This window comes from Lissotriton vulgaris, chromosome 9, assembly GCF_964263255.1.
Source record: "Lissotriton vulgaris chromosome 9, aLisVul1.2, whole genome shotgun sequence".
Lineage (NCBI taxonomy): Eukaryota > Metazoa > Chordata > Amphibia > Caudata > Salamandridae > Lissotriton > Lissotriton vulgaris.
Window position 1 is genome coordinate 287,866,328 of NC_141697.1, and position 17,672 is coordinate 287,883,999.

At 41.3% G+C, this 17,672-nt stretch overlaps 1 protein-coding gene across 3 annotated transcripts in view; it reads right to left on the reverse strand.

Moving 5' to 3' along the window:
- GTF2A1 (general transcription factor IIA subunit 1) overlaps positions 1-11,256 on the reverse strand; it is a 169,764-nt gene extending 158,508 nt beyond the window's left edge. The window contains exon 1 of one of the 3 annotated variants that reach the window (XM_086937594.1): positions 10,925-11,256. In XM_086937594.1, coding sequence (XP_086793720.1) covers positions 10,925-10,954 — 30 coding nt within the window. In that variant the 5' untranslated portion in view covers positions 10,955-11,256. The remainder of the gene's footprint in view (positions 1-10,924) is intronic. The other 2 variants (XM_086937593.1, XM_086937592.1) reach the window with 2 other exon arrangements.
- Between the last annotated feature and the right edge of the window lie 6,416 nt (positions 11,257-17,672).

A 17,672-nucleotide genomic window follows, 5' to 3' on the forward strand; every position in this document is an offset into this window, starting at 1 on the left:
TATGACAACGATGGGCACTCAAACCACAAACAGGTCATGTTACATATGCTCACCGATACCCCATGGCGTAGGAGAAGACAGGATTTACTTATCCCAAGAGAAGACCCTAAAAAAAGTCAAATGAATTATCCACCTGTACCTATGCAAAATCAGAGGCAAGATCCAACCCAATCGAGTAGACCCCCATAGAGCAATAGTGAACATCACCCGATACAAGATCGACCCCACAGCACTGTACCTTTTTACCAAAACTAGCAAAGTCCAAACCGAGGTAGACAGGATGCACAGAAGGGGCACAATAAGGGAGGACACTGTTTGGTCACGGGACTTTGCAGAAAAGAGGTTCTTGGAGGTAGCAAGACCACCACAACAGTGCACAAATATATTTGCATCAGTCTGCGTCCCAGGGTGGCTCTTAACATATTGCAGGGCCACCTTTTTTGTTTAATCACAAGTGGACCCCAGACATGGAATTCGAGTGCAGGGCCGCTCACCTAGATCATGCTAGGGGAAATGAGTGTCAAGGGAGGCGGGGGGGGGGGGGGGGGGGGGGGGGGATCAAATGCCAGCATATAAGCCCCGTGCCAGGAAATGTTACATACCGAGATTAATAGGTATGCATGTTTGGAGGGGAATGGGTAGCCCCTAACTGGAGGGAAATTTACTGTGTTCCTTGTGTTTCAGAGGCAAAGGAACCTTACCACTTGAGTGTAACAAGAACTGTGAATAAGAACAGCATATACTGGAACTACAACGGGACACGTACACATTGATGGATTTTTACTGGCAGTGTAGTGAGCTTACCCACACACAGCTCATCCCCAGATGGAGGGGCCTCTGCACCCTTGTGACCATACACACCCAAACGCTGGTCATTCCCGCTGAGCATCTGTCCGAGTTGTCTCAACATCCACTACAGAAGAAAACAACTTTGTTGCATTATGCTCAAAGAAGAAGAAATGCTGATTATTTTGGCCAGTACAAGTACATTCCTGAATAATTTAGACTCTAGTATATGCAGGAGGGCCCATACCCTTCTTCACTGTGCAAACGAAGGTGAACGCCCGCTGGTTACAAAAAAACAGGTTGGAGATGTTGAAAATGATTAACACTGAGCTCGGCCTAAACAATATCCAGGAAGAAATTACAGCCATCAACCTTATGGTGATGCAACATCTATATGTGTTGGACTATATGACCACGATAAAGGGTGGGCTGTGTGCCAAGATTGGTGATGCCTGCTGTACTTTTATCCCTGGAAATGGCCTTGAGAACAGAACGGTTGCTCTTGTCACCCAAGCACTGCATCGTTTACAAGCGGACATGGATGGAGGGGCCCCCTGCGCAGGACTTGTTTCATAGTATTTTTTCTTCGACCCCCCTATGGGTATCAAAACTATACACTTTACTACTTCCAGTTTTTGTTGGTGTACTACTGTTGTGTGATTTGCTACAAATAGGGGTTTTCTGCGGTAAAAATGCAGTACTCAAATTAGGAATTATGCAAATAGCTAGGGAAAGGATAACAGACATTACAGTAACACAGTCTCAAATAATGTAACTGTTAAGACATGAGGGGGATGAAGTAGTTTAAAATTCAGCTAGAAGGGGGAAAGTTAATATCCGTGAATACGATGTTATTACACACCATGATATATGCAGGTCCGACCACGGCAATACCAATAAATGCATTGTCGATGCACCCAATTATAAGTACTTGCATAACAATGTTGATACCAGTAGAAATATTATCAATGTATGCCATAATCGATGCAAGCATAACAATGTCAATATCATTAAAGACAACATCTATGTATGCTATGCCAACTGTATGCAAAATACTGATCATTTCGATAAAAATGATACCAATGGCTGCCATGTTAATCGTACACATTTTTGATAACTCCTATCATTGCTGTTGGATTCATCAAAGGGGACCTCCCCATCAACCCAGAGTCCGAGATAAGCAGTCAGACAGGCAAATTGACCCCACAACATAATAACTTTTAGACAAAATTACTATCTAACGCAAAGCAATTGAATGCCAGAGCTTTCTGGGACCAAGTGAATTCTCTGTCCAGAACGTCAAGTCATAAACGTGACTTGTGTCACAGAGTCTACTTGGGTACAACACCTAGACACCACGTTCTCAGTATTAAACCAGGGCAGGACAAACTCCCTTGAAACCATTTTAAAGGTATTATACCAAAAAGTGTTAGTGACCCAGAGTAAGCAGAATAACAGTGTGGATATATTCTCCAAAACAACCAAAACAGGAAAGAGCACAAAATGTGATGGGGTAACAACAGCTATTCCCAACCTATTCTGAAGAAGAAATATCCAAGGTTATAGCAAAAAGTAGGCTTGATGGGGCTCTGGGCCCATATAGAGTACCCCAAGACATTTATAAGCAAGATCTCAATTTATGGGCACCAAAGATGTACTGTCTGTTTGCTCTGGTAGGCAAACTAGCTGCCTACCGTAAAGCTGAAGAGGCTCAATCAATCCAGTATTTAAAGAAGGAGAGCGCATAGGCCCCGCCAATTATCGATTGATTGTGTTAATAGACACTGAGGCTAAATACTATGCTTCCTTGATTTGAGCAGACTTGATAATCTGGTCTGACGCGAATAAAATAATCCCCATTTATCAGCCAGGCTTTCGCAGGGCACAGGTACAATCTCAAATGCATTAGCGTTAGGGCTAATTGCTAAAAAAAAAATAAAAAAAAAAAAAAGGCCTGCAGCAGCGACAAAAACTGCATCTATGCTTTGTGGATTTTAAGGCGGCATTAAACTGTTTCAGTAGACGCATTTTGTGGGGCAAACTAAAGCAACAGGGTCTACCAGAATCAATACTGAAACCAATAAAGGATCTATATACCGACACCTGGATGCAGGTAAAAATCGCAGCTCAACAGGAAGATCTATACTAGCGAGGGGTTAAACAAGGTTGTGTCTTGGCCCCACACCTGTTCAACCTATTTGTGGCCGGCTTGACACCAAGGCTAGATTTGGTTAGCTCACATCCTCCAGGTCTGGGTACACTGCCATTAACACATCTGTCCTATGCGGATGACATTGTGCTCCTAAGCAAACGAGAATCAGCTTTCAAAGAGCAACTAATGAGTTAGCTGACTTGGTCAAAACAAACTTGATAGAAATAAAATAAATACTACAAAAACAAAAGTAATGATCGTAACGCAGTCTTCATAAACAAACGATGTTCACAATCAACAACGTGAGGTTGGAAGTGGTGAGCAGTTATAAATATATTGGGATATATTTGGATCAAAGGCTCTCCTTTCTAAAGCAGAATGAGGCCATGCAAAAGAAAGGAAACGCCCCAATATTTGCGTTCTGTAGTTTATCAAAAACTCTAGAAGGCCCACTGTTCACCCCATTATTAGCAGTCAAAGCGAAACTGCCACCAACTATTGCGTACGGAAGTGTTGTCCAGCATGGAAGTCGCACTGCGTTCGGGACAGCCTTCAAACATAAGTGTACAAACAGTATTTTCTTTGCCATGTAACTCCTCCTCACTGGCCCAGGTTTGATTAGTTTGGGCTGCAACAACAATTATATCGAAGGTACGAGGCAATTAAAACTTGGTATAAAATCTGGCTTAATAGCGGGCTTGAGATTAATAATGCGATTTGGGTCGCCCTACACAGTGGCCCTCAGTCTGTCTATGCACAGCATTTACAGGCTTCGCTACAAATCACCAGGTCAGCTGACCTCTGGCAGCAGAAATTACTGCTGGCCTCGTTTCAGCATATCATGAAGCAGGCAAAAAAAAAAAAAAAAAGACTAGCTACTAGAAGATACAGCAACGTTGAGTCGGAGAGCCTATGCATGGATGGAAATGCATTTCTACACAAAAACAGAGCCAGCCGCGTATCTTGGTCTTGCCTTTTCTCCCTACTTAAAAAACACGTTTTAGAGTTACGTATGGGGAAGTTGACCTCTAATGCAGACTTGCCCCGCAGGGAGTACCAGGACTCAAAAGCAAGCACTCTGAGGGTCATCCACACAGAATTTATACATTTAATATGTATTTGCCCAGCCTTAGGTTTGCAACTCCGTCAACTGTTGGAGACAGTTCAATGAAAGAGGCATCTGCTCCTGCAGAACTGCCATATAAAAATGGCTTGACTCGAATGACCCGCAACTTATTTGCCACTTAAAATGTATAATCAGTTATAAGAAAGTAATGAAGCAAAGAAATTGGTCACAGAGTCGCTTAGTGGTCATTACCTGTCTTTAACAATTGTACTGCAAGGAGGAACATCAATTAATTTTAACGAATAGTACAAATAAGGTGGTGTATCAATCATTCATATTAATTTTAATTTTTAATATAAATGTTTAAAGAAACTGATGTAACTATAATAAGTCTGTGCTTTAACGGCACAATGTATCAAGTGATTTGGAAGATTGTTAAGGTTTTGATTAACTAAACAGTTAAAAAAAAAAAATCAGATTCAGTTACTAATTGACAAGTCACAGATGGGGTTACACTTATCCCAAACACAAACACGCACCCAGGGAAAACCTTGAACAATCCCACGGATAGGCCAGTTACACCACAAATAGGTCTGAGGAAATCGGCTTAAATAAAACATATGGCTAAAGGCGCGTGTTCCCAAAATACCACAAAGATAGATGCCGCAAAGTTACTAACACTCAACTATTCAGAACACCAAATGCACGCCACCATTAGGGATCACACACTCCCCATACGGGACATCTGGACACATACACACTGGCCCACACTAGCTCTCCCAAGGTCAAGAGGCACCCGAGTCCCCCTTATCAGATGGTTGGACTTGTTTATGACAAGGCCAAGAAGGCCAGGTCGGTTTATTGTACCTCACAAATGGAAAGCTAAAACATGCGTGCAATGAGAGACTTTCTTCAGGTGTAACTCTGTCAATATTCCTGGCTGTTGCCAATTTGTTCCTGTGTGTGCCAAAAGCCTTGCCTTTTCATTTTTTAAGGCACATGTATATCCAAACAACACTTACGCATTTTCATAGAGACTGTTTCTAGAAAGTTTTTTGAATGCATGTGTATGTATATATATATATATCAGTCTGCTCCGAAAGAAGGGTCCTTCCGGGATCCTGCTCCCTTAGTCAGGAGGCGAGTTTTTTCGGCGAACCCAAATGCCGAACGATTAATTTTAATCCTCAGTGTGCTTGAAAGCATAACGCGCACTCCGTAGTATAGATGCTCAGATTGTTTATTTCTCAGAAAACGTTACGCGTTTCGACACTAAATGTGTCTTGTTCACACGTTAACCAACACGACATTTGGCTTGTTTAAGTAAACATAAACAATGGAAAAGTGTAACAAACAGTGAAAAAGTGCACGTATTTTGGCTTGCGATTATTCAAGGTTGATGGATCGGCCATTTTGAAGTGGTATGCTTATAAATGAGTAAAGCATTAACTTCCAGTAGCGAGTGTTATTAATACAACATTGCCTACGTAAACTGAAAGGAAACATTTTATGTCATATTTCAGAAAATTAATGGGCTGGCGAAGCAAAAAGAAACAATAAGATAGGTCTTTGAGCATGCGTTATAGTGAATTAGTGGTCTAGTGCCTACCATCCAAATTGTCTACAGCTTCGCATGAAAGCAAAACTAACAGAAGGTCTAGTGCCTTTGATCATAACAATTGCTTTCTCAATATGAGCCATGAATTATATCCAGTAACATCCACGTTTTCTGCGGTCTAGTGCCTATAAAGCCCATGTTTCCGTTCAAAAATAGCAGATAGATAACTTATTGCTTTACCCCGATTATCCATAGAGTACAGATATATCCCTAACAAGTCCAACATTAAGTGTGACTAATATACAAGCAGAAGGACCTTAAGAGAAATAACCAATTAGGGCCCTAATTAATGTCCAACAAAAACAGTGAAAAGTGAATTCCTGAGGGCGTGAAGGAGGCTATTACCAGCCGTCTCTTTTCGATGTAAACTAGAGATGAGTCTACCATTTACCACATTAATCTCTGTGTCAAGGAATTCTACGTGATCTTCGCTTATCGTGTAGGTGAGATGTCATAATTTAGACGAAGAACTAGCAACTCATTTATATGAAGAATAGTCCAAATTACATGGTGTACCATGCAATGCCCCAGGAAGTATACCATCTAGAAAGAAAAAACAAGTTTCAAATTTGTTCTGTTGATATCGGTTATCTGTTCTATACTGCATAGAATTAGAACGTTCAAGCTAGTCTTTATTTATTTTAATGCATATTTTAAGTATGTTTATATGTTTCTTTCAGGAGGAAAGGAAGGGAGACATCACTTTTGTAAATGCACTGCACATCTTCCCTACCCTTTTCTTCGACGAATGAGGAGGTCACTTCACTTTAGTAAGATAAGGAATCCGCTTTTCACTGTTTTTGTTGGACATTAATAAGGACCCTAATTGGTTATTTCTCTTAAGGTCCTTCTGCTTGTATATTAGTCACACGTAATGTTGGACTTGTTAGGGATATATCTGTACTCTATGGATAATCGGGGTAAAGCAGTAAGATATCTATCTGCTATTTTTGAACGGAAAAATGGGCTTTATAGGCACTAGACCGCAGAAACCGTGGATGTTACTGGATATAATTCATGGCTCATATTGAGAAAGCAATTGTTATGATCAAAGGCACTAGGCCTTCTATTCGTGTTGCTTTCATGCGAAGCTGTAGACAATTTGGATGGTAGGCACTAGACCACTAATTCACTATAACGCATGCTCAAAGACCTATCTTATTGTTGTTTCTTTTTGCTTCGCCAGCCCATTAATTTTCTGAAATGACATAAAATGTTTCCTTTCAGTTTACGTAGGCAATGTTGTATTAACACTCGCTACTGGAAGTGAATGCTTTACTCATTTATAAGCATACCACTTCAAAATGGCTGATCCATTAACCTAGAATAATAAAAAGCCAAACTACGTGTACTTTTTCACTGTTTGTTAAACAATGGAAAAGTGTATGTTTACTTAAACAAGCCAAAAGTCGTGTTGGTTAACGTGTGTGTAAACAAGACACATTTAGTGTCGAAGCGCATAACATTTTCTGAGAAATAAACAATCTGAGCATCTATACTACTGAGTGCGCGTTATGCTTCCAAGCGCACATATATATATATATGTGTATATATACACACACACATACACTTTTTTTTAACAGAATGGTGGCCACTGATTTTTCTATTACAAGATCTATTCTGAGGAAGGAGGAAGACCCCTCTTTTCCAATTGCTACCCTGAAGGGTCAAAACATACCATTTGTTAATGTTACATAACTTAAGTTCTATTTGTCCCAATTATTATACCAGGTTATTGTCATTGCACTCATAAGTTTGTTCAATGCCCACACCAACGCGTTGCTGCTCTTTTCACTGTTAGCCATTGGTTTGCCTCTCCTATATAATTTAAAAAGGTGTAATCCTATAACCTCTATACCAAAAGGACTTTGATGCAGGACACGCCATTGCACTAAACTTGCTGATACTAAAGCACACTGTAGTGGAGAAAACAGCAAATACATAGTCAAAAAAATATGAAAACCCATGCACAAACATTTCCATAGCATGGTTGCATTGTATTCTGCAGAACTAGATTCATAGCAGTACAGGGATGTACTCTTGTTTCAGAAGAAATTAAAACTTAACAAACAAAAAAAAAGAAACACAAAGCCACAACACAATGCTATAAAGTAAAAATCTGCAATGAATAAATAGACATTCATTTAACATGATGCCCCATCAAAATCTATATTAAGCTCTAACCAATCGCTATTTAGTATAATCAATGCCTTCTTACAGTTATCGAATCTCACCTTGCTGGCTTCAACCCAAAAAGACTCAAGCACAACAACACTATCAAATACAGTGTCAACAGACCACTATGAATCAAATTAATGATTGCCACAGAAGCATAAAGGGCACACAAATTCTAAAGCACTACATTACCATGCTAAGGGGTAGCAAGAGTTATCAAAAGGCATATCATAACATGGCTCATATTTACAGACCACAACCGCCATAATTCTTAGGCAATATGCTGAATTTACATATAAAAAGAAACCAATATAAAAAAGTGCAAATAACTATGAACACCGGTCACCTATTCATTTCTTTTGTAACTGTTACTTCATTTGCTTTATTGTTTCACAAAGGCAGACTAACACTTTGTTGGTGTGTGCATCGAAACCCTTAAAAGTGTGCTTAAAATGTAAAGACCAAACGTCATGAGTACAGTGCACCAAGAGCAGGTCCTTTGCCTCCAACTTTTCTGGCTAATAGGGATGGCTTATGCTGTAGACTGGGGGACCGAGGTCACTCAACAGGAAAAACAAGGCACCCTGGGTGTCAAATACTTTGGGTTAAAACAGGTTTGGCTAACAGAATATATATATAGAGATATATATATCTTCTGTTTGCCAAACCTGTTCTGTGCTAGAGTATTTGTATATATCAAAACAGGGCTTTTCGAGTATTTTTTTTTCTAAAAGTGTGATACAAAAACAAAAATGAAAAGCAATAAAAAGTGGCGACACATTGTTTTGCTCAACCCTGCTGCCATTTTATTTGCATTGATTAAGTGCTGAGACATGTGATTACTTTGCTATAACATGATTAGCCAGCACTAACCGTCAAATAGCCCAAAATGTAGCGGGTTAATAAGGGATATGAATTGAAAAAAAGCGTTTATGTAACGCTTTTCCTAAAGTTTTGAGGTTCGTAGCACTGTAAATGTTAGGCATCAATAATTACGTTATTAATGTTATTCGTTCAGTGCCTGGACAATTTAAAGGTCGGTTATGACTAAATGTGAAGCTAAAGAGCAAGCCACGACACAGAGCAGCATTAATTATCATAAATACCCTGCACTGTAATATAATGCTAAAGTTTTGTTTTTTTAATTACTAAACATAAAGCATAGAATAAAGCGCAAGATGGTGGTTATTTTAAAATTGCAAAGCAGCAGCCCGGTAAAATAAGAGAAGTCGGAAACTGCATGTTACTACTCAGAGTAAATAATATTTATTTGCCAGTGCACAATTATAAATAAACGGCAAGAGCGATCTTGAAATGGCACAAGCTCGCACCTCAGTGTTCATCTGACTGGGGATGCACTACTCTCGGGAGAGCTAGCAAAGCAACTAATTTCGAGAGCCGCCTTTGTGATAAACATGCCCGGTAAGCAGTAGCCTAAAGCCTTTCTTCTTGTCGCCATCACCAGCCAGGGGCTCATTTCACGGACCTGCCCTCACTCGAACAACCCCACTAACTCAGCAATAGCACACAAATGGAATAAACTGAAATGTATTCGAAGAAGATCATTCGCCGAGCCTGCCTCAAACACAACAAATCGCTCTAAATTAGAGTCCCTGCTTCCTTCCTCCATTTGTAGTCATCCTCGCACTGCCACAACCCATATAGCGATTCCCCTGCCTCGCTCCCTCCCCAGCGCCGCAGATCATTCTCTCTCCCCTCCCTCCGCAGCAGCACCTCCCTTGCTGGCAGCCAAAGCCCGTCTCCCTATTTAAAGCCTTGGCCCGGCTGTATAAATGGAGAGGCGGTGACGTGGGCCTGCAAAGCACCTTCCCATCCTGCAGAGTCTATATTAGAGAGCTGCAATGGCTCTATATAAACAGGGAGCCGAGGGGGGAGCCGCACAGAGGGAGAGAGGCGGAGAGCGAGGGAGGAGGCCATGTTGGCTGCCACTGCAGCTCCCAGCCACAGCGGCTCAGAACCCCCGGGGAGCACAGGGCCCCCAGGAGCCGTTTTTACCACTGAAGGAGGATCGGAAATATTCTATTGGGTTTTAGGATATTTCGTTTTATTTTTTGGGACGATTCATAAGATTCCAAACAAATAAAATAAGCTTTAATTAGTTTGATCGAATCAGGGATTTATACATGTTCATCGTCAACAGCAAACAGTAGGATGGACTGTTTTTGGGAGGGGTTTCGGCTCAAATCCGCAAGGTTTGGAAGGTGCTTTGCTGGCGGCTTTTGTTCACAGGCGCGCAAAGTACATGGCTTAAAATGGCTCCTTCGGGAAGAGAACATAATCAAGGCGCATAGAGAAGGGGTAAAAATAAAATAAAAACGCATAATACGCTACCCTGAAAATACCAATCACGACTTCTGAACACCAACTTTAAGCCCCCGCCACAAAACCGTAGTATTGCAAGTGAATTAAGTACTACATGTAACGTCTCCTAACACAATCCGCCGCCTTCACCTGGAAGGCTCACACACAGGATCCCACCACGTAAGCTCGTGATATGGGTTAAGAAGCGCCCTTCCCCCAGATAAGTAAGAACACGCGAACAACGTGTTACAGGGTATCTGTGCACCACAACGCACTAGGGATTCCTTTGCTCGTCTGTGGGGACCCACTTGCCTACCAGGAGCTGTGTACCCCGTACCCCTCGAGAAATACCACAAAACAACAATGCCCGACCTAGAGAACCCGGGTTAAAATATTGTTTCTACAACTCCAACTTGACTGTCATGATCCCACTGTAACGGAGTATACACTGTTGGGGGCACATACATATGTGAACTACATCTGTCCTGGGGAACGACTGACACCACAATAGACGAAGAATTAAGGGATGAGGGGGGTGGACATCTTAGCAACACCTTCCCTGATTCCTCAGGAATACCGTAGGGGGGCCTCCATGTTAACAAGCGTTTGTTGTGTGAAGTGACTGAAAAGAGAGGTATTTTACTGTGTCCCTCTCGATTCCAGAGAGGGAAGAGGGTGGGTGAGAGGATGAGAGGCTTCAAACAGGATAACTAAGTGCAGGGGCTACTCGTGTGTAGAGGGGTCCCCTTCATGTCCACGTAGCTTGGGATTCCCTAGCTTTCCCACTGTTACGTCTCCTGCTTACCACGGGATTCGAGTTTGCCGAGCTCGCCATTTCCAAATAATAAATTAAAAACACTGGATTAAAAAATATAAAATCGAAAAAAGTTCTTTAAAAAAGCGCCATCAGATAAAAGCCCATGGGATAGTAGGTAAGGGGTCCAGGGACAAGGAGGAGGGTTACAAAGCTGTCTCCTTGGTTTCTCCTGCCAGCGGCGGTCGCTCCTCTGTGCGGGGAAGGGGAGGCTTCAGTGGGGGGGCCGCCGCCGCCAGCCGTCTGCTCAGCCCGCGCGCCACCTTTATATACCGAGCGAAGGAGCTGCGAGCCGCGAGACAGGGGCAGGGGCAGGGCACGAGTCGACACCGCGAGAGCCGAGACATACGGGTAACCAGCAGCAGCGTCACGCCGGGACTTGTAGTTTCAGGGAGGCGCGTTGGGCTTGCGCAGGAGCCGAAACTTTCGCGATAAAGAGAGGTTTTGACGGCACGCTGGGACTTGTAGTTTAGCTATGCCAAAAAGTCAGAGGAAACTTAGGGCTGGAAAGTGTTAAGACCTCCAGTGCAGTCTGTCTTTATCAGTGGGACCCTGAAGACTCCTACGAGTGACTTGCACTTCCCTAAGTGTCACACCGTGGATAAAGTACATTGCGTTCAGAGCAGCTTGTGGGAGTTGTAAACACACATGCCAATCTTTCGACGCTACAAATAGGGAGAGTTAAACAAAAACACTGGGGGACTTAATTTCCCCAACTGAAGCACAGGCAATTTTAGGTGGGAAATAAAGCAATTTTTGGCCTAAATAATTGAGAGGCTATCCCCTTAATCAGGTCCGTTGACATGTATGGTTGTAGAGGCTACAGCTCAAGTTGAGCCTTCCATTGACCCTTCAATTAATAAAACAGATTGGACATGTGAAACTGTATGTATCCACTAATTAGATGATTATAGCTGTACATCTGCACAGGGATGGTTCTAGGAAAACCTTGGGCACCCCCTGACCCAATTTGCATACAATGTGACTGTGGTAAATAAGTCCAGCAGCCAAGTGGGTGTAGTAGTAAGAGAACATCAGATGAATTGCCATCTATTGACTATTAATCCTCTACCTTTGTTGAATAACAACATTTCTAGCTGTTGCGTCTCAAATGTTATATTCTTTTAAGGCCACAGAGGCGAGGATCATGCTTCTCAAATTTTTACTTCAACTACAGCAACCAGAGAAAATGTCAAATTTTTACTTCAACTACAGCAACCAGAGAAAATGTTTTACATTACAAACCACTTTCCGCATCAATGCCTAAAACATTACAACAGTTCCTTCAACTAATCACGTTACACAGCTCTTCCCTAAATACAGGGCACACCAAGGTTCAGCCATTTTGTTTGCCAACAGCTTGCAGACAAACTACATTTATCAAAGATATGTCCTAAATTAACAAGAAAATTGAACAGGAAAGTCCATTTAACCAAACAAATCCAAGATCTTAGGATACTAGAATCGATATTCTCCAATGACCGACTGCAGGCGTCCCATTCGTCATCCACTCAGATACTTCTGTTCTGTTGAAAATATAAAAGCTTCAGCATGCTCAAATAACAGTGTAAATTATTAGGCAGGGTACAATAGTAGTTGTTTTTTTGTAAACAAGGGAACCCCACAAAGTAGAACCTGGGGTAGAGCGATGCTTTTTAAGGAACAATGGTTCAGGTTAGGCCTAATTAGGTCCTGGGGAAGAGGTCAAGGTAGCGAGTATTTAATAAACGCTGGGGAGCAAGAACTGTAGGTACAAGTAGGAATCTTTTATTTCAATCCTTCTTTTTTATAGATATACATAAATATTTATACTGTATTTCAGGTGCTCAGGTGAATAGTACGGTGCAGGACGTGACAAAAGTGATCAAAGTGAACGGACTGTCACACAACAACAACAAGGTTAAAAAACAACAATTATATACAATAGAATGAGTGAAAATCCTTGGGTAGGTCGACGGCGTTTCGATCTATATAGCTTTAGATCATCATCAGGACTGATGAGCTTCCTGAAACTGTAAGAATTGGGATTTTAGTTACCTACATGTATACTAGGACTTGCATTTGTTTGTGCTCCCCGGGATTGGTGAATTATCATGCACATGTTTGTGTATTATCACATGCGCATTAATTCGAATTTTCTAAGGTGTAAGGGGGCTAATTACCTCACCTTGGTGTACAGCGTATATTTAGCCAAAAAAGGTTTTTTTTTTGGGCTATACATAGAGACATGCACTTATTTAAATCAGTTAAATGACTGGGTTATTTACATTACCTAGCCAATGCATTCTCAGGCAAGGATGATTTATTGATACTGCAATTGAATTGGAGGTTGCTTTCTGGAGAGAATCTGGTGATAATATGAAATACTTTAAACATCACAGAGAGTTATGGCTATACTCAGAAATACTTTAAACACCACATAGCGTTATGGCTATACTCATATGTTAAAAAACTGGGACACTGGATGTGCCTAGAGTATAAGGTAGCAATGTCAGAAGGTCATGCTATTTACCAAAGAACGATGTGGTCATTTTAAAAATAAAGCTGTATTATTAAAGAGGAAAAGAACTTACATTATAGTTAATCAAAAAAAGGGTCTCTCAATGAGATGGTCCAAGTAGCGCTCGATCACTTTTAATTAGACGAGGGTCCTACTTGAACGTCTTTTAAAATGAAGGATAGTGGTTAGAACCTGTAAATTGCTATTAGGTAATCCTACTATAATATAGCGGCGAAAAGAGGCAAGTCAACTTACTTGAATGAATTAAAGGAACGAGGAATCTGTTTTAGCGCGTTGGTCGCTATGACAATATGCAAATATTGGCGCCTGGAACTGTAAAGGCACGTTTTCAGTACGCGGTTAAATATACTTCAAGGGACTCAGAATGCTAGGTTTAACTAGCTAAACGGGGTACACTTACTTTAATACCGGCGATTTGGCGTAGCAGGGAAGGGGTCCGAGTGCCTCACCGACAACTGCTCACAGCTTACTGAACGCTGGAGCCACCATTAGTAGCGTGTTTTGGTGCGCGCGCAGCCACAGTAGCGTGGCACAACCGGCGCATGCGCGGCAGAGTCCAGTTGGGCTCGCGCGAGGAAAGATTAGCGTTGGTGATTGGCACTTGCGCGGAGAATTGCTGAAGCGCAGCCAAGCTAGTGTTTCACATTTGAGTCAGTTTAAAATTAGTTGGGGTAATATTACGCGCAGAGAATGGGTGATTTGTTTGGTGTATAAACTGAGAGGTATATATAGGAGAAATTTAGGCATTCTAAGTGATTTCATAGTTTTTTTTAAAATAAGGGGGTTATAACATTCTGGGTGGTTTCATAATTTACAAACATATATATATATAACCATACATTAGGCACAACATTTTGCGAGTCCCATTATGTACCATATATTGAAGGGAACAGTAATGTACTAGTCTTCTTAAAGTTCAGGTGCAATAGGCACAGCCTTACGAGAGCCCTATTATGGACAATATATTTAAGAGAACGGTAATGTGCTGTTTTTCCAAAAGTTAAGGTGCACTGTTGTTAGGAATGAATGGAAGAACTGTTGTAAGGAATGATTATAAAAAGTGCACAAGACTCAGTGGATATTCAGTCAAATAACATTTGGTGTAGTTCAAATCCACATGTTCCATTCGTCGAGTGAATTGAGTCCTTTCTCAATGGTTTTACAATAAAAAATCCATTTACATTCCAGCCGATTCAGAATTGTCTGTTGATTGCCACCTCTAGCATTTGGCACTAGTTTGTCTATAACTTGCCACTTCAGGTCATTTTCAGAGTGACCTAGTTCGAGGAAGTGTTCAACCAACGGAGCCGTTGTCACTTTACATCGGATCCTGCTCCTGTGTTAGATATTCTTGTCTTTATCTGTTGAGTCGTCTGTCCGATGTAGAGCAATTTGCACGGGCACTCAATACAGTAAATCACATTTTTTGAATTACAATTTGTGAAAAAGTTTAGAGTGTGCTTACAGCTCCCATACTCGAATATTTTGGTGTTCGTGGTGAATTCGCATGCCATGCACTTATTACACTTAAAATGCCCTAAAACACGTGGCATATTCAATCTCGTTTCAATTGTATTATGATTGGTTGGGCGGCTGGCAGCTCTTACCAGATGGTCTTTCAGGTTGCGACCTCTCTTGAATGAAAATAGGGGAAGCCCGGTGTGTAGCTCTAAAGGGTCTAATACATTCCAGTGTTTTTTGATCATTTTAGTGAGTTTATTGCTAGCTGTATTGAAAGTGGTAACACAGGTAATTTTGGATAAAGTTTTTTTGGGGTGGGGTTCAAGCAAGTATTCTCTGTGTGTGTACCAGGCCCTTTTCATGGCCCTTCTTACAAGTTTGCGTGGGTAGCCTCTAGCAGTTAATTTTTTGCAGAGAACTTCTGCTTCAGCAAAAAAATCATTTTTGTATTTACAATTTCTTCTGATTCTCAGAAATTGACCGTAGGGTAATCCATCCCTCAGAGCCCTGGGGTGTGCACTCTGGTATTGTAAGAGAGTGTTGCGTTCCGTGGGTTTGCGGAACAGTGTGGTGTACAATTTATTTTCTTCACATTTAATGGTCACATCTAAGTAGTCAATTTGGTGTCTGTTATATGAGTAGGTAAATTTCAGGTCTGTTTGGTTGGTGTTCAACCATGTACAGAAATTGTTTAGTGCTTCTTCGTCACCGCTCCAGATCATCAGGACATCGTCGATGTACCTATGCCATGATTTTATTTGGTCGCGGAAGGGATTTGTTGTGTTGAGGATGACGTTCGTTTCCAAATCATCCACGAAGAGAATCGCAAAGTTGGGGGCAAAAATCGCCCCCATGGAAGTTCCCTTACATGGTCTATAGTAGGTGTCTTTGAATAAGAAATAGTTCTTGGTAGGGCTATTTCCAGAAGGCTTATTATAAATTCTGTAGGGACTTGGTGTGGTGCAGGGCGATTGTTTAGATGTTTCTTGATTACATTGATTCCTTTGGCCTGGGGGATGTTAGTATAAAGTGATTCTATGTCTAGAGTCACCAAGATTTCACTGTCTGGATGGAACGGGTGTGACTCAATGAGATTAATGAGGTGTGTGGTATCTTTAACATATGTTGCAGTGTCTTGGACCAAGTCACGGATGAAAAAATCAATATATTTGCCTAGGGGTTCTACAACCGACCCGCACCCTGAGAGTATTGGTCTTCCAGGCGGTCGTTCTGTGTCCTTGTGAATTTTAGGCAATGTGTAGAGTACTGGGGTGCGAGCGTTTTTATTATTCAGGAATAAAAATTCATTCTTACTTAGAAATCCTAAATCAAGTGCTTCTTGTGTAACAGAAAGAATTGTTTCACTTATATTCCTTATGGGATTGCCTCTTAGTTGTTCATAATGGTCTTTGTTATTGATCTGGCGCATGATTTCATTCTCATAAGAGATACGGTCTTGGATGGCTATCCCGCCACCCTTGTCGCATGGTTTTATGACAATGTCATTGTTTTGTTTTAATGCCAACAGGCTATTTTTCTCCTCTTTGCTGATGTTGTAGGGTGTGAATCTATATTCATCTTTTATTTTACCCAGATCACGTAACACCAGGTGTTCGAAAGTGAGCACTTCTGGCGGCATGGTTCCACTAGAAGGATTGAATGTGGAGGGAGGGCGTAGGCCTGTGGTGTCATTCCTATTGGGTCCTTCACGGTTTTTAAAGAAAGTCTGTAGACGTACTTTCCTAAAAAATTGCATGATCTCAGCTTGGATATTGAACCAGTTTGGTTTCTCAGCAATCACAAATGATAGACCTCTGCTAAGAAGAGCTACATCTGTTGAATTCAATTGATGTTGGGACAGATTAAATATTGGTATTGTCTCCTGGTTAGTGTTAGATATTGGTTCAAGGTCTAGTATTGGTAGCCCCATTGGTAATATCTGTTCCTGGTTTGACGTTCCCCCGGGGGGAAGTTGTATCTGGGTCTGGATCGTGTCTTCCCTCTCCCTCTGCCCCGAGGAGGGTCTGTGTTCCTCGGTTGGCCTCTCCCTAAAAAATGGGGATTGTTACCAGTGGAAGTGCTAGGTCCTTGAAGTATCCCTTGAATCCCTTGAAGTATATTTAACAGCGTACTGAAAACGTGCCTTTACAGTTCCAGGCGCCAATATTTGCATATTGTCATAGCGACGAACGCGCTAAAACGGATTCCCTCGTTCCTTTAATTCATTCAAGTAGGTTGACTTGCCTCTTTTCGCCGCTATATTATAGTAGGATTACCTAATAGCAATTTACAGGTTCTAACCACTATCCTTCATTTTAAAAGACGTTCAAGTAGGACCCTCGTCTAATTAAAAGTGATTGAGCGCTACTTGGACCATCTCATTGAGAGACCCTTTTTTTGATTAACTATAATGTAAGTTCTTTTCCTCTTTAATAATACAGCTTTATTTTTAAAATGACCACATCGTTCTTTGGTAAATAGCATGACCTTCTGACATTGCTACCTTATACTCTAGGCAGATCCAGTGTCCCAGTTTTTTAACATATGAGTATAGCCATAACTCTATGTGGTGTTTGAAGTATTTCTGAGTATAGCCATAACTCTCTGTGATGTTTAAAGTATTTCATATTATCACCAGATTCTCTCCAGAAAGCAACCTCCAATTCAATTGCAGTATCAATAAATCATCCTTGCCTGAGAATGCATTGGCTAGGTAATGTAAATAACCCAGTCATTTAACTGATTTAAATAAGTGCA